At 46.8% G+C, this 18,248-nt stretch overlaps 1 protein-coding gene across 5 annotated transcripts in view; it reads right to left on the bottom strand.

The window, feature by feature from the left end:
• Nucleotides 1-4,732: 4,732 nt before the first annotated feature.
• Nucleotides 4,733-18,248, bottom strand: part of nktr (natural killer cell triggering receptor) — a 191,920-nt gene continuing 178,404 nt past the window's right edge. For 4 of the 5 annotated variants that reach the window (XM_067968218.1, XM_067968211.1, XM_067968228.1 and 1 more), the window contains 3 exons: nucleotides 14,662-14,721; nucleotides 13,084-13,164; nucleotides 4,733-5,194 (listed from right to left, as the gene is read on the bottom strand). In XM_067968218.1, the coding sequence (XP_067824319.1) occupies nucleotides 5,095-5,194; nucleotides 13,084-13,164; nucleotides 14,662-14,721 (241 nt within the window). In that variant the 3' untranslated portion in view covers nucleotides 4,733-5,094. The remainder of the gene's footprint in view (nucleotides 5,195-13,083; nucleotides 13,165-14,661; nucleotides 14,722-18,248) is intronic. The other variant, XM_067968237.1, reaches the window with a different exon arrangement.

Genomic DNA, 18,248 nt, shown 5'->3' on the forward strand with positions numbered 1-18,248 from the left:
TGGAGTAGATTGCTCCGGGGGAATGGGATTGGAGTAGATTGCTCCGGGGGAAGTGAGATTGGAGTAGATTGCTCCGGGGGAAGTGAGATTGGAGTAGATTGCTCCGGGGGAATTGAGATTGGAGTAGATTGCTCCGGGGGAAGGAGATTGGAGTAGATTGCTCCGTGGGAAGGAGATTGGAGTAGATTGCTCCGGGGGAATGGGATTGGAGTAGATTGCTCCGGGGGAAGTGAGATTGGAGGAGATTGCTCCGGGGGAATTGAGATTGGAGTAGATTGCTCCGGGGGAAGGAGATTGGAGTAGATTGCTCCGGGGGAATGGGATTGGAGTAGATTGCTCCGGGGGAATGGGATTGGAGTAGATTGCTCCGGGGGAATGGGATTGGAGTAGATTGCTCCGGGGGAAGTGAGATTGGAGGAGATTGCTCCGGGGGAATTGAGATTGGAGTAGATTGCTCCGGGGGAAGGAGATTGGAGTAGATTGCTCCGGGGGAATGGGATTGGAGTAGATTGCTCCGGGGGAAGTGAGATTGGAGTAGATTGCTCCAGGGGAAGTGAGATTGGAGTAGATTGCTCCGGGGGAAGTGAGATTGGAGTAGATTGCTCCGGGGGAAGTGAGATTGGAGTAGATTGCTCCGGGGGAATCGAGATTGGAGTAGATTGCTCCGGGGGAATGGGATTGGAGTAGATTGCTCCGGGGGAAGGGAGATTGGAGTAGATTGCTCCGGGGGAATCGAGATTGGAGTAGATTGCTCCGGGGGAAGGGAGATTGGAGTAGATTGCTCCGGGGGAAGGGAGATTGGAGTAGATTGCTCCGGGGGAAGGGAGATTGGAGTAGATTGCTCCGGGGGAAGGGAGATTGGAGTAGATTGCTCCGGGGGAAGGGAGATTGGAGTAGATTGCTCCGGGGGAAGTGAGATTGGAGTAGATTGCTCCGGGGGAATGGGATTGGAGTAGATTGCTCCGGGGGAATGGGATTGGAGGAGATTGCTCCGGGGGAATGGGATTGGAGGAGATTGCTCCGGGGGAATGGGATTGGAGTAGATTGCTCCGGGGGAATCGAGATTGGAGTAGATTGCTCCGGGGGAAGTGAGATTGGAGTAGATTGCTCCGGGAGAATGGGATTGGAGTAGATTGCTCCGGGGGAATGGGATTGGAGTAGATTGCTCCGGGGGAATGGGATTGGAGTAGATTGCTCCGGGGGAATGGGATTGGAGTAGATTGCTCCGGGGGAATGGGATTGGAGTAGATTGCTCCGGGGGAATCGAGATTGGAGTAGATTGCTCCGGGGGAAGTGAGATTGGAGGAGATTGCTCCGGGGGAATCGAGATTGGAGTAGATTGCTCCGGGGGAATGGGATTGGAGTAGATTGCTCCGGGGGAATGGGATTGGAGTAGATTGCTCCGGGGGAATGGGATTGGAGTAGATTGCTCCGGGGGAAGTGAGATTGGAGTAGATTGCTCCGGGGGAAGTGAGATTGGAGTAGATTGCTCCGGGGGAATGGGATTGGAGTAGATTGCTCCGGGGGAATGGGATTGGAGTAGATTGCTCCGGGGGAATGGGATTGGAGTAGATTGCTCGGGGGGAATGGGATTGGAGTAGATTGCACCGGGGGAATCGGGATTGGAGTAGATTGCTCCAGGGGAATGGGATTGGAGTAGATTGCTCCGGGGGAATGGGATTGGAGTAGATTGCTCCGGGGGAATGGGATTGGAGTAGATTGCTCCGGGGGAATGGGATTGGAGTAGATTGCTGCGGGGGAATGGGATTGGAGTAGATTGCTCCAGGGGAATGGGATTGGAGTAGATTGCTCCAGGGGAATCGAGATTGGAGTAGATTGCTCCGGGGGAATTGAGATTGGAGTAGATTGCTCCGGGGGAATGGGATTGGAGTAGATTGCTCCGGGGGAATGGGACTGGAGTAGATTGCTCCGGGGGAATGGGATTGGAATAGATTGCTCCGGGGGAATGGGATTGGAGTAGATTGCTCCGGGGGAATGGGATTGGAGTAGATTGCTCCGGGGGAATTGAGATTGGAGTAGATTGCTCCGGGGGAATGGGATTGGAGTAGATTGCTCCGGGGGAATTGAGATTGGAGTAGATTGCTCCGGGTGAATGGGATTGGAGTAGATTGCTCCGGGGGAATGGGATTGGAGTAGATTGCTCCGGGGGAATGGGATTGGAGTAGATTGCTCCGGGGGAATGGGATTGGAATAGATTGCTCCGGGGGAATGGGATTGGAGTAGATTGCTCCGGGGGAATTGAGATTGGAGTAGATTGCTCCGGGGGAATGGGATTGGAGTAGATTGCTCCGGGGGAATTGAGATTGGAGTAGATTGCTCCGGGGGAATGGGATTGGAGTAGATTGCTCCGGGGGAATTGAGATTGGAGTAGATTGCTCCGGGTGAATGGGATTGGAGTAGATTGCTCCGGGGGAATGGGATTGGAGTAGATTGCTCCGGGGGAATGGGATTGGAGTAGATTGCTCCGGGGGAATGGGATTGGAGTAGATTGCTCCGGGGGAATGGGATTGGAGTAGATTGCTCCGGGGGAATGGGATTGGAGTAGATTGCTCCAGGGGAATCGAGATTGAAGTAGATTGCTCCGGGGGAATCGAGATTGGAGTAGATTGCTCCGGGGGAATGGGATTGGAGTAGATTGCTCCGGGGGAATGGGATTGGAGTAGATTGCTCCGGGGGAATGGGATTGGAGTAGATTGCACCGGGGGAATCGGGATTGGAGTAGATTGCTCCGGGGGAAGTGAGATTGGAGTAGATTGCTCCGGGGGAAGTGAGATTGGAGTAGATTGCTCCGGGGGAATGGGATTGGAGTAGATTGCTCCGGGGGAATGGGATTGGAGTAGATTGCTCCGGGGGAATGGGATTGGAGTAGATTGCTCCGGGGGAATGGGATTGGAGTAGATTGCTCCGGGGGAATGGGATTGGAGTAGATTGCTCCGGGGGAATGGGATTGGAGTAGATTGCTCCGGGGGAATGGGATTGGAGTAGATTGCTCCGGGGGAATGGGATTGGAGTAGATTGCTGCGGGGGAATGGGATTGGAGTAGATTGCTCCAGGGGAATGGGATTGGAGTAGATTGCTCCAGGGGAATCGAGATTGGAGTAGATTGCTCCGGGGGAATTGAGATTGGAGTAGATTGCTCCGGGGGAATTGAGATTGGAGTAGATTGCTCCGGGGGAATGGGATTGGAGTAGATTGCTCCGGGGGAATGGGATTGGAATAGATTGCTCCGGGGGAATGGGATTGGAGTAGATTGCTCCGGGGGAATTGAGATTGGAGTAGATTGCTCCGGGGGAATGGGATTGGAGTAGATTGCTCCGGGGGAATTGAGATTGGAGTAGATTGCTCCGGGGGAATGGGATTGGAGTAGATTGCTCCGGGGGAATTGAGATTGGAGTAGATTGCTCCGGGTGAATGGGATTGGAGTAGATTGCTCCGGGGGAATGGGATTGGAGTAGATTGCTCCGGGGGAATGGGATTGGAGTAGATTGCTCCGGGGGAAGTGAGATTGGAGTAGATTGCTCCGGGGGAATGGGATTGGAGTAGATTGCTCCGAGGGAATGGGATTGGAGTAGATTGCTCCAGGGGAAGTGAGATTGGAGTAGATTGCTCCAGGGGAATGGGATTGGAGTAGATTGCTCCGGGGGAATGGGATTGGAGTAGATTGCTCCAGGGGAAGGGAGATTGGAGTAGATTGCTCCGGGGGAATGGGATTGGAGTAGATTGCTCCGGGGGAATTGAGATTGGAGTAGATTGCTCCGGGGGAATGGGATTGGAGTAGATTGCTCCGGGGGAATTGAGATTGGAGTAGATTGCTCCGGGGGAATGGGATTGGAGTAGATTGCTCCGGGGGAATGGGATTGGAGTAGATTGCTCCGGGGGAATTGAGATTGGAGTAGATTGCTCCGGGTGAATGGGATTGGAGTAGATTGCTCCGGGGGAATGGGATTGGAGTAGATTGCTCCGGGGGAATGGGATTGGAGTAGATTGCTCCGGGGGAATGGGATTGGAGTAGATTTGCTCCGGGGGAAGGGAGATTGGAGGAGATTGCTCCGGGGGAATGGGATTGGAGTAGATTGCTCCGGGGGAAGGGAGATTGGAGTAGATTGCTCCGGGGGAAGGGAGATTGGAGTAGATTGCTCCGGGGGAATGGGATTGGAGTAGATTGCTCCGGGGGAATGGGATTGGAGTAGATTGCTCCGGGGGAATGGGATTGGAGTAGATTGCTCCGGGGGAATGGGATTGGAGTAGATTGCTCCGGGGGAATGGGATTGGAGTACATTGCTCCGGGGGAAGGGAGATTGGAGTGGATTGCTCCAGGGGAATGGGATTGGAGTAGATTGCTCCGGGGGAATGGGATTGGAGTAGATTGCTCCGGGGGAATGGGATTGGAGTCGATTGCTCCAGGGGAATGGGATTGGAGTAGATTGCTCCAGGGGAATGGGATTGGAATAAATTGCTCCGGGGGAATGGGATTGGAGTAGATTGCTCCAGGGGTGAGTTTGCACTGGCACAGGCCTGATGGGCTGAATGGGTTTGCTCTGTGCTGAAAATGATATGATTTTGTGATACTTCAGACTACAATCACACAGCAATTACTATATGGACGTATTTAAATCATTTCAACACGTTCTTTTAAAATATACATTTTAATTCTTTCTATATCGACCCTTTTAATAGACAGGGCTGAACACAATAATGAACAGAGACCAGGTAGAATGTATGAAAATTTACTTTTGTCCCTTTAAACTATGACAGAATAACGCAGTTAAGTACAGTACATATTAAATGTAAATGTTATTGCTTACATACAAAACTGCAGATACAAATTACATTTCCCCTCAGCAAGAGCTGCAAAGAGTTTAATTCATTACTTTTGGAAAAAAGAAAAACAGAAATCAAAACAAAATCCCCCCCGACTGCTGTAATTTCCGTGCGCAGAGTTTCTTCGTTGCTGAGATCGCCCCCAATGTTTAAAGTAATGGCTCTAATGAATCAGTCACCAATAAATAGTTCTGAATCTGTGCAGGGAAAGAAAGAAAAGCGTTCCGCAAAAACAGGAGGGGTTTCAGTCCATCAGCTGTACCTGCTGCTCTCGCTGTGGCTTCGATGGCGAGAGTAACTCCGATCGCTTCTGCTGTACGAGCGGTACGACCTGTAGCTTCTGCCCCGGCTTCTACCCGATTCAAGGAAAAACATTCAAAGTCACTGAGCGCACACCCACAGTCTCCGCTCTTCACAAATGTGAACATTTCAACAACAACTTGCATTTATATAGCGCCTTCAACGTAGTAAAATGTCCCAAGGTGCTTCACAGGAGCGATAATCAAACAAAATTTGACACGAGCCACATAAAGAGATATTAGGACAGGTGACCAAAAGCTTGATCAAAGGGGTAGGTTTTAGGGAGCGTCTTAGAGGAGAGTGGTGTAGCGAGACTGAGGGGTTTAGGGAGGGAATTCCAAAGCTTAGGGCCGCCAAAGGTGGAGCGCTGAAAATCGGGGATACGCAGAGGCGAGAACTGGAGGAGCGCAGAGATCTCGGAGGGTTGTGGGGCTGGAGGAGGTTACAGAGATAGGGAGGGGCGAGACCATGGAGGGATTTGAAAACAAGGATGAGAATTTTAAAATTGAGGCGTTGCCAGATTGGGAGCCAATGTAAGTCAGCGAGCACAGGGGCGATGTGTGAACGGGACTTGGTGCGAGTTAGGACACAGGCAGCAAAGCTTTGGATGAACTCAAGCTAATGGAGGGTGGAAAGAGGGAGGCCGGCCAGGAGAGCATTGGAATAGTCGAGTCATTTCAGGAATACAAAAAAAATTCACTCGGGATGTTGGCATCACTAGTACACCCGGCATTCGTTGCCCACGTTATTGTGGGACTGGAGTCACATATACATAAGTCCAGGTCATTGATAGAGGTGTTCAAAATCATGAACGGTTTTGACAGAGTAAATAAGGAGAAACTGTTTCCAGTGGCAGAAGAGTCGGTAACCAGAGGACACAGATTTAAGGCAATTAGCAAAACAGCCCGAGGTGATATGAGGAAACATTTTTTTTATGCAAGAGTTGTTCTGATCTGGAACGCACTGCCTGAAAGGGTGGTGGAAGCAGATTTATAGAAACATGGAAAATAGGAGCAGGAGTAGGCCATTCGAGCCTGTTCCGCCATTTAATATGATCATGGCTGATCCTCTATCTCAAGACCATATTCCCGCTCTCTCCCCATTCCCCTTGATGCCTTTTGTGTTTAGAAATCTATCTAGCTGCTTCTTAAATATATTCAGTGACTTGACCTCCACAGCCTTCTGTGGTAGAGAATTCCACAGGTTCACCACCCTCTGAGTGAAGAAATTTCTCCTCATCTCAGTCCTAAATGTCCTACCCCATATCCTGAAACTGTGACCCCTCGATCTGGAGCCCCCCAGCCAGGGGAAACATCCTCCCTGCATCCAGTCTGTCTAGCCCTGTCAGAATATTATACGTTTCAATGAGATCCCCTCTCATTCTTCTAAACTCGAGTGAATACAGGTCGAGTCGACCCAATCTCTCCTCATATGACAGTCCTGCCATCCCAGGGATCAGTCTGGTGAACTTTTGCTGCACTCCCTCTATGGCAAGTATATCCTTTCTTAGGTAAGGAGACCAAAATTGTACACAATACTCCACGTGTGGTTCTCACCAAGGCCCTGTATAACTGCAGTAAGACATCCTTGCTCCTATACTTAAATCCTCTTGCAATGAAGGCCAACATACCATTTGACTTCCTAACTGCTTGCTGCTCCTGCATGTTTGCTTTCAGTGACTGGTGTACAAGGATATCCAGGTCCTTTTGGACATCAGCGGAACATTTGGATAAACAAAATTTAGTAGGACAAAGTCAGCATGGCTTTATGAAGGGGAAGTCATGTCTGACAAATTTGCTTGAGTTCTTTGAGGACATAACGTACAGGGTGGATAAAGGGGAACCAGTGGACGTTGTGTATTTAGACTTCCAGAAGGCATTCGACAAGGTGCCACATAAAAGATTATTGCTCAAGATAAAGAATCACTGGATTGGGGGTAATATTCTGGCATGGGTGGAGGATTGGTTATCGAACAGGAAGCAGAGAGTTGGGATAAATGGTTCATTCTCGGACTGGTGTTCCGAGGGGTCGGTGCTGGGTCCCCAACTCTTTACAATCTATATTAACGATTTGAAGGAGGGGACCGAGTGTAACATATCAAAGTTTGCAGATGATACAAAGATGGGAGGGAAAGTAGAGAGCGAGGAGGACATAAAAAACCTACAAGCTGGGTGAGTGGGCGGAGATTTGGCAGATGCAATACAATATTGGAAAATGTGAGGTTATGCACTTTGGCAGGAAAAATCAGAGAGCAAGTTATTATCTTAATAGCGAGAAACTGGAAAGTACTGCAGTACAAAGGGATCTGGGGGTCCTAGTGCAAGAAAATCAAAAAGTTAGTATGCAGGTGCAGCAGGTGATCAAGAAGGCCAATGGAATGTTGGCTTTTATTGCTAGGGGGATAGAATATAAAAACAGGGAGGTATTGCTGCAGTTATATAAGGTATTGGTGAGACCGCACCTGGAATACTGCATACAGTTTTGGTCTCCATACTTAAGAAAAGACATACTTGCTCTCGAGGCAGTACAAAGAAGGTTCACTCGGTTAATCCCGGGGATGAGGGGGTGGACATATGAGGAGAGGTTGAGTAGATTGGGACTCTATTCATTGGAGTTCAGAAGAATGAGAGGCGATCTTATTGAAACATATAAGATTGTGAAGGGGCTTGATCGGGTGGATGCGGTAAGGATGTTCCCAAGGATGGGTGAAACTAGAACTGGGGGCATAATCTTAGAATAAGGGGCTGCTCTTTCAAAACTGAGATGAGAAGCAACTTCTTCACTCAGAGGGTCGTAGGTCTGTGGAATTTGCTGCCCCAGGAAGCTGTGGAAGCTATATCATTAAATAAATTTTAAAAAGAAATAGACAGTTTCCTAGAAGTAAACCTGAGCAGGGAGAGAGAGGAAAGCGTAACAGGAAGGGACAGAAGGTATGGAGTAATAGGTAAAGTGTTAAAAAAGGAAAAAGCAGGAACTAAGCATCACAAAACATATTTGGAAGTTCTTTATCTGAATGCACGTATCATTCGTAACAAAATGGACGAGTTAACGGCACAAATAACTACCTATGGGTATGATCTTGTGGCCATTACAGAAACATGGCTGCAGGGTGACAACGACTGGGAATTAAATATGCCAGGGTATTTAACAATCAGGAAGGACAGGCAGGAAGGAAGGGGAGGTGGGGTGGCTATGTTAATAAAGGAAGGAATCACTGTAATACAGATAAATGATATTGGGACAAAGCATCAAGATAATGAAACAGTTTGGGTGGAGATAAGGAATAATAAGGGGAAAAAAACATTAGTGGGCGTAGTATATAGGCCTCCTAATAGTTGCAACTCTGCTGGAAGAAGTATTAATCAGGAAATAGTCGGGGCATGTAATAAGGGAACAGCTATAATTATGGGGGATTTTAATTATCATATTAACTGGACAAATCAAATTGGGCAGAGCAGCCTTGAGGACGAGTTCATTGAGTGCATCAGGGATGGATTTCTTGAGCAGTATGTAACTGATCCTACTAGGGGGCAGGCAACCTTGGACCTGGTCCTGTGTAATGAGTCAGGATTAATTAATAATGTCCTAGTTAAGGATCCCCTTGGAACGAGCGACCACAACATGGTTGAATTCCATATCCAATTAGAGGGTGAGAAGGTTGATTCTCAAACAAGCGTACCGAGCTTGAATAAAGGAGACTATGATGGTATGAGTGTAGTATTAAAGTGGACTGGGAAAATAGATTAAAGGGTAAGACGGTACATGAGCAGTGGTGTTCATTTAGGGAGTTATTTTACAACTTTCAAAATAAATATATTCCACTGAGGAAAAAAGGGTGTAAAAGAAATGACAGCCACCCGTGGCTAAGTAAAGAAATCAAGGATAGTATCCGACTAAAAACAAGGACATATAAGGTAGCCAAACTTAGTGGGAGGATAGAAGATTGGGAATTCTTCAAAAGACAGCAAAAAGTAACTAAAGGATTGATTAAGAAAGGGAAGTTAGATTATGAAAAGAAATTAGCAAAAAATATAAAAACAGATAGCAAGAGTTTCTACAGTTATATAAAAAGAAAAAGGGTGGCTAAGGCAAACGTAGGTCCCTTCGAGGATGAGACCGGGAAATTAATGGTGGGAAACATGGAGATGGCAAAAATGCTGAACAAATATTTTGTTTCAGTCTTTACGGTAGAGGACACTAAGAATATCCCAACACTGGACAAACAGGGGACTCTACGGGGGGAGGAGCTCAATACGATTAAAATCACTCAGGAGATGGTACTCAGTAAAATAATGGGACTCAAAGCGGATAAATCCCCTGGACCTGATGGCTTCCATCCTAGGGTCTTGAGGGAAGTGGCAGGAGGGATTGTGGATGCTTTGGTGATAGTTTTCCAAAATTCCCTGGACTCAGGAGAGGTCCCGGCAGATTGGAAAACTGCTAATGTAACACCGTTATTTAAAAAGGGTAGTAGGCAGAAGGCTGGAAATTATAGGCCAGTTAGCTTAACATCTGTGGTGGGTAAAATTTTGGAGTCTATTATTAAGGAGACAGTAACGGAACATTTAGATAAGCATAATTTAATAGGACAAAGTCAGCATGGCTTTATGAAGGGGAAGTCATGTCTGACAAATTTGCTTGAGTTCTTTGAGGATATAACGTACAGGGTGGATAAAGGGGAACCAGTGGACATAGTGTATTTAGACTTCCAGAAGGCATTCGACAAGGTGCCACATAAAAGATTATTACTTAAGATAAAAAATCACGGGATTGGGGGTAACATTCTGGCACGGGTGGAGGATTGGTTATCGAACAGGAAGCAGAGAGTTGGGATAAATGGTTCATTTTCGGACTGGCAACCAGTAACCAGTGGTGTTCCACAGGGGTCGGTGCTGGGTCCCCAACTCTTTACAATCTATATTAACGATTTGGAGGAGGGGACCGAGTGCAACATATCAAAATTTGCAGATGATACAAAGATGGGAGGGAAAGTAGAGAGTGAGGAGGACATAAAAAACCTGCAGGGGGATATAGACAGGCTGGGTGAGTGGGCGGAGATTTGGCAGATGCAATACAATATTGGAAAATGTGAGGTTATGCACTTTGGCAGGAAAAATCAGAGAGCAAGTTATTTTCTTAATGGCGAGAGACTGGAAAGTACTGCAGTACAAAGGGATCTGGGGGTCCCAGTGCAAGAAAATCAAAAAGTTGGTATGCAGGTGCAGCAGGTGATCAAGAAAGCCAACGGAATGTTGGCTTTTATTGCTAGGGGGATAGAATATAAAAACAGGGAGGTATTGCTGCAGTTATATAAGGTATTGGTGAGACCGCACCTGGAATACTGCATACAGTTTTGGTCTCCATACTTAAGAAAAGACATACTTGCTCTCGAGGCAGTATAAAGAAGGTTCACTCGGTTAATCCCGGGGATGAGGGGGCGGACATATGAGGAGAGGTTGAGTAGATTGGGACTCTACTCATTGGAGTTCAGAAGAATGAGAGGCGATCTTATTGAAACATATAAGATTGTGAAGGGGCTTGATCGGGTGGATGCAGTAAGGATGTTCCCAAAGATGGATGAAACTGGAACTAGGGGGCATAATCTTAGAATAAGGGGCTGCTCTTTCAAAACTGAGATGAGGAGAAACTTCTTCACTCAGAGGGTGGTAGGTCTGTGGAATTTGCTGCCCCAGGAAGCTGTGGAAGCTACATCATTAGATAAATTTAAAACAGAAATAGACAGTTTTCTAGAAGTAAAGGGAATTAGGGGTTATGGGGAGCGGGCAGGAAATTGGACATGAAGCTGAGTTCGGATCGGTCAATGCCCTGTGGGTGGCGGAGAGGGCCCAGGGGCTGTGTGGCCGGGTCCTGCTCCTACTTCTTGTGTTCTTTAGATTTGTGGTTGGGATCAGATCAGCCATGATCTTATTGAATGGCCGAGCAGGCTCGAGGGGCCGATTGGCCTACTCCTGCTCCTATTTCTTATGTTCTAACATTCCCCAATCTATCACCATTTAAATAATACTCTGCCTTTCTATTTTTCCTTCCGAAGTGGATAACTTCACAATTATCCACATTATAATGGCATCTGCCATGTATTTGCCCACTCACTCAACTTGTCTAAATCGCCTTGAAGCCTCTTTGCATCCTCCTCACAATTCACGATCCCACCTAGTTTTGTGTCGTCAGCAAACTTGGAAATATTACATTTGGTTCCCTCATCCAAATCATTGATATATATTGTGAATAGCTGGGGCCCAAGCACTGATCCCTGCGGTACCCCACTAGTCACCGCCTGCCACCCCGTAAAAGACCCATGTATTCCTACTCTGTTTCCTGTCTGTTAACCAATTTTCAATCCATGCCAGTATATTACCACCAATCCCATGTGCTTTAATTTTGCACACCACATCTCCCTCATCTATTCTACCGGTTACATCCTCAAAAAACTCCAGTAGGTTTGTCAAACACGATTTCCCTTTCATAAATCCATGTTGACTTTGTCTAATCCCGTTGATATTTTCTAAGTGTCCCGTTATCACTTCTTTTATAATGGACTCTAGCATTTACCCTACTACTGATGTTAGGCTAACTGGTGGAACTCAAGATCTTCGAGCAGCTAAGCACCATATGGTGCTTTTACTCGGCAAGAATTCTGCAGTCTCTAACGTGGGGTGGGTGACGACACTGTACAGTGTGAATGGTAGGGGTACTGGTGAGCTCTAGCAGCATTGAAAAGAGAAATCGGCACCAATAGATGTTTGTGCACAGGACCAAAGATTATAAAGAAATGCTGAAGTAACCGGCAGATCTGCCGTGGTATCGCCCATTGGAGCCCACTGCCTGCAGCATGATTTCTGCACGGATGGCAAGATATATTAAATCCGCTGGCTTAGAAGTCAAACAATTGTTCGGTATAAACTCAAATTCAATAAGCTCTAAATGCTACATTATCGGAGAAAGATTACTACCGTTCCTTACATTATGTACAGTATCTTGCATTTCAAACATATAAAAATGAAAGCAGGAAAGTGTTTTTACATAGAATCACACAGAGCCTACAGCACAGAAACAGGCCATTCGGCCCAACTGGTCTATGCCGGCATTTATGCTCCACACGAGCCTCCTCCCACCCCTCTTCATCTAACCCTATCAGCATACCCTTCTATTCCTTTCTCCCTCATGTGCTTTTCCAGCTTCCCCTTAAATGAATCTATGCTGGACGCCTCAACTGCTCCTTGTGGTAGTGAATTCAACATTCTTACCGCTCTTTGGGTGAAGAAGTTTCTGCTCAATTCCCTATTGGGGCCGGTGCCTGTGGCTGTGGAACTGTAGCCCAGGAAAGAGTCAATACTTTCAGGAGAGAAGGCGGTGAGAAAACTGGGCAAGGAAAAAAATTGTTTGCTCCAGGTAATTCATTTCAATATTTCAAGGTTTTCTCGAGTTTTGAAGTTCTGTTAAGGAGGCAGCATTAAAATTATTATAACTCCAAGGGCCTAGTGGGTAAAGGCACGCCTGGTGCAGTATTAAACCACACAGATGTATCTGGTTTAAATCACAGCCTGTGCCAAGTTAGTTGGGGAACGGCAATCGGCCTCAGTGCTGCCGGGCTAGGGAGGAGGAGAAGGGGAGGAACTAAAGAGACCCAGTTCCAGCTGCTGATTGCTATCCAGTGATTCGTGCTGGAAGTGTGAAGACTATGGGCATTGGATGAGAAGAGGACCGGGCATGGCTCTGATGCCCTCCATGTTGAATAGCTTTCCGACACTCACTGTTTAGACCTACACATGAAGAATGGGCACATGGGCGAGGTGCCAGGGGATGCTGATGGGCCATGGAGTTTGTACCACCCCCACCCCCCCCCCCAGCAAAAAGGCAGCGCCTTCAGGAGAGGAAGAGGGTAGAGTGTTAAATCAGAAGGCGAAATGAACATTCTCTTACCTGGACCGGCGAGATTTGTGGTAGCTACGGCTTCTACTCCGACTCCTGCTTCTGCTGTCATAGCTGTCGTACGAATCAGACCTGTAATCAAGAGAGAAAATCACAGGGATTACCCAATGCATTTATCCCTTTTAAGTGTACCGAGACAGTACTTCATGTAGTTGATGTAGGAGAAATTCAGATGATACCATTAACCACTACAATGAAGCTTGTGCAACTGAACCCAGCAATGCACTCTCACCATTAACTGTACTTAAGCACTTGTAGGGCAGTTTAATGGAGCAATCAGTGAGTGCCACGATGGATTAAATTACACAATGCCCACGAAGCTGCAGTAATGTTGGGGTTTAATTCATCGTGGGTCACACAAAAGCAGCAGACACCGTCATCAGTTACAACCTTTTACCAGGCACACAGAACTCACCAACAGCTGCCCATGAGAGAAAAGAGGCTGCTGACCTATTATCACTGTGCTCCCCACACTGCACCGCCCTGGACCGCGTCTTATGTACTGCTGCCGTGCTACGTCTTTCTTTTTTGGCAAAAGCCATTTGCAGAAATCCAAGGTTAATGTGCTTCCCTAACCGCACCTCAAAATAAGGTCCAGAGGGGACGGAGGTGGAAATGTTTGTTAGTAGAAGAAAATTTGATTTAATAAAAGGATAAGGATAAACCATTGGAGGGTATCTGCGAGTCCCCAACAGTCATGCCACCCGGATGCCTCTCGGGCTATGTGGCCCACACAGCTGGCACTGGGGCTGATGCTGCTCTTCAGCCACCAACTGGAAGCATGCAACTGTGACCCTGGCGATGACTCGCCCACCTCTCCAGGTTGAGGGTTCAGCAGAGCAAACTATCAATACTGTCTCTCACAACTCTGCAGGGCTCCAACACGCAGCATTGCTTTGCTGCATTACCCATTCCTAACAGCAGAGGTCAGGCCATCTCTGCCAAACTGTGGACATAGTGCCGGCTGGCTGATTTGGTTATAGTATAGAGATCACTCCATCTCGGGTGGGGTCGCAGACATCCTCGATCGATAGCACTTCATTAGCCCAAGAGATAATGTTGCTCGTCACTTGGCCTGTTACCGTATTAGAAGGCTCTCTTTCTTGTGAACCAATACCGACACTGCCGACATCGTACAAACCACGATGAGAAAAATGCTCAAAAAATGTAGCATCATAAGATAAAACGCTAAACTGCTTTCCTGAGGCTCTTGGTTCTATTCATATAGGAACGCAAGGCTCTGCTCAAGGAAAAAGGGTTGCAAAATCCATTTTAAGTGAGGATACTGGAGTACAGATGACCAAAACCACACCTGCACCCATTCTAGATTGGGCTCTCTGTGGGTAACGTGGGATAACCAAACCCGGTTATTTAAATTAGAGGAGAGCAGGAGCCCTCTCCCCTGATAAACAGGACAAAAGGCTTCTCCCACTGCACTACATTGCCCAAATAAGTTAAACGCAGTCATGGTACAGCTACACTCAAGTATATAATTTGAGCATTAAATGCTAAAAATGTTCTCTGTGACTCAGTCTGTGTGAATAACTGCAGCTTACACTGGATACATACCTAGACCTCCGGTGACGTCTAGAAGATAGGCTTCTAGAACGACTTCGACTATAGGTTCTACTGTTTGAAGAAAAAAAGATACACATATAAACCGTCGTGCATGAAACATACAACCACGAAAGCTGTTTCCAACTCATGCCATCTGCTACATACTTGTATCCAAATCAATACTGCACTTCACTGACCCCACAAATCTGAGAGAGGCCCAGGGAGATGCTCTCTCCAGCAGTCCTCTGCATTCGGCAGTCGGGTAACTAAGGAGGAGGAGGGAACAGCCCGAGGGGACTTTTTCCTCACAATCCTCCAGAAACACAGTTGGCAGCTAGGGATGTGTGCAGAACAACTCGAGGTGAGTCTCTGACAGTGCTCTGCAAAACACATTTGGTAGCCAGGGAGGTGTAGGGAACAGCTCGAGGTGACTCTTTCTGCCCGCAGAGAACCACTTGGAGCTCTGCTCGATGCCTGTCTGCAATGGCAGGTTCAGAACAGAGTGTGCCGTGCCAGGAATTGCAGGCATGAGCCTACATCTTCTGACTCATGGCACAGAGCTCACGAGCTGCCGCCACCTCAGTGTTTGGTGTAACTGCAGGGGGAATCATATTGTAATGTTCATTCAGGGTGTTTTTTGGTTGAGGTTCAAAATATGTTAATGGTTAACAAATAGCTCCAGGATAACTTTAATCTTCCCTTTACTATGAGACAAGTGTTTGAATAAATCTTGGTAATAAATTCAGCCCTACCCAATTTCTCTCCTTAAGACACTAAAGACTGTCGGGGTACACAGCTCCATGGGTGCCAGCAACCCTAAGTTGTGAGCAATGACAGGCTATTTGATCGTGGTGGGCATCACACCTGCATCCGATCCTGTCTACAACCCAAGTCCATACATGCATTTTCCAGCAGGGGTCATGGATTAGGAAACCTGGCTGGCTCAGGGGCACTGAGGCTGACTGCTGCATTCCTACCGTCACCCTGGCTGAATGCACCTGGGACGCTCTTGGTTTGGATGCCTCAGTGTCACGCTGAATGGCACATTTAGCCTCAAGGCCATTTGGAGTCACTGAACAACAGACTTGACTGACCAAGATTTTGTAAGTCTTGGCTAGATCGTGGGATGGGGGGGGGGGGCAGGGGTGGGATTGCTCCCCACATCACTTCCCCATCACTTTCTGACAAATATTGCAAGGGGCAGTATTGGTGATGATGGTGAAGGTGTTTATGTGATGGTCTGAGGCCTGCACCCACAATTGGAGAAGACAGTACATAGACGGCGGATAACAAAAAATAGAAGAGGAGGAGGAGGAGAAGGAGGTGAAGAGGGGAAAACAAACATTTAACAGATTATTTGTGCTGTAAACAAATGAGATTGAATATAATTTAGAAACACTGAAAAACGCAAGTCAATGTCAAAACATAATCTATAGTCAATCTAGTAAAATTAGGCAGTCTTCAGCTGATTTATCAAAACAAATCATTGTGATGTCTCGCTTATAAAATGATGCATATATATTTAATTTAGTTACTGTAGTTCTACAGAGGCTTGCTCTTTGGGCCTCAAACACTGGCATCAAACCAGTCAGCAAGTACCAGGCTCAGCCAGCAGCTCTACAAGGTCCAATAGTGAGTCACTCTCCTTTTAAACCAAGAACAGCCAAAAATTTGAATTTCAGCAAGTGAAGTGCCAAGCTAGAATGTGCCGAGCCTCTTCGACACCTCGCTCCCCAATCCCCCCCCCCATTCCTTTCCCCCATACAGAGCCAATAAGGGTTTCCTTTCGTTCATCTTGACGCTGATTGTTTCTTCGTTCACTTTGGATCATTTTCATTTTTTTGGGTGCTCATTGATGTATGAAAAGGTGAGCAAACTCTATCCCAGTAAAGCTCCCCCCGCTCTGACTTCAGAAAAGCACCACTACTTGCATCAGCGTGAATTTTTCACTTCTCAACCCACTTTTATGGCTTCTTAGTGAGATTGCCAATTTAAAACCAAATTTCTGGAAAATCTCGCGACAGTCAGCAATATTGAGACTGCCGAAAACGAGTTACACCGAGAATGACCAAATACGCTTACATCACGACCATCCAAACCCACTTAGAGACCCCTCCCCAAACCCACTTACACCGAGACCCCCCCAAAAACCCATTTACACCGAGACGCCCCAAAAACCCATTTATGCAGAGAACCCCCCAAAAACCCATTTACGCTGAGAACCCCCCAAAAACCCATTTACGCCGCGAACCCCCCCAAACCCATTTACGCCGAGAACCCCCCCAAACCCATTTACGCCGAGAACCCCCCCAAACCCATTTACGCCGAGAACCCCCCCAAACCCATTAAGGCTTCGACTCATTTACACTTAAAGTGTCCAAATTAATTTCACCCTTACAACCAGCAGATGGAGGTGACTTTTCCCATCAGCCTGCGGTCGATTTGGATGCAATTACCAGGGTTGAAAGGACATTGTGTTAACTCTCTGTGCCACCAGTTCCTCATTTAAGTGCGTTTAAATGTAAGCATAATATGCAGCAGTTGGCTGAAAGTAAGTTACAAAATGCTAATTACTTGGAAGAAGTTCACCCTGTTCACATAAATATGAATTAACATAATTCATATTGTTGGTGATTTTCCCCACTGGTCTCATTTTGAACTGCTGTCATCATACTTCGACCGGTGAGGACAGCCCTAAAGCCCCAAGTCACTTGGCATATTTAGTTTACTGGTACCATTATGATCTGGAAAACCCACATTTATGCTTCGGTGATCAGTATAGAGTTGTGCAATATTCTTTATTCACCGCTTAAAATTGCTCTCATCACTATCGGCACCAATGACAGCCCTGCAATCACCAGTACTTCACCTCAGTATCGTATAGCTCAAAATGTCCTCTGCAATTGTAACACAAGTCTTGATGGCCGAAATCTATTAGCTCATAGTTCAAGTAGAAATAATTCACACGCAACTTTGTTTCAGTGAAATTCTAGTGCAAATGTACCAACAGCAAAGTATTAACACACAAAATAAAGCAGGTCAGAGAGAGAATTGGGGAATAGGCCGACCGACAAATAAAAACAGAAAGTGCTGGGAACACTCAGCAGGTGAGCGTTTCCAGCATTTTCTGTTTTTATTTCAGATTTCCAGCATCTGCAGTATGTTGTTTTTGTCCGAGTAACTCAACTGGGTAGTACTTCCTTTCAGTGGAAGAAACATGATGAGGCGGTGGATAAAGTTTTGGCACTGTGCTTTGCTGAGATGAGGCAGATAAACATCCTGGCACAAAGAAAGCGAGGAATGGAACGTTAGGCCTGTGGGCCAAATAAAGTTGTGACATTAATTTATAACTATTGAAGTCTACAGCACAGGAGACCATTCAGCCCATTGAGTCTGCGCTTGCTCTCTGCTTGAGCAATCCAAAACTAATCCCACTGTCCTGCTCTTTCCCTATTTCACTGTATCTTCCTCTGCTTCAAATATTTATCAGATTTTCCCTCAAAGGATACAGTGGTCTCTGTCTCAACCATTCACAGTGGCAAAGCTTTCCACGCTCTGTATAAAGTTATTTCTCCCATTCTTTCTCTTCACTTTCTTAG

Source organism: Heptranchias perlo, chromosome 2 (assembly GCF_035084215.1).
Source record: "Heptranchias perlo isolate sHepPer1 chromosome 2, sHepPer1.hap1, whole genome shotgun sequence".
NCBI lineage: Eukaryota > Metazoa > Chordata > Chondrichthyes > Hexanchiformes > Hexanchidae > Heptranchias > Heptranchias perlo.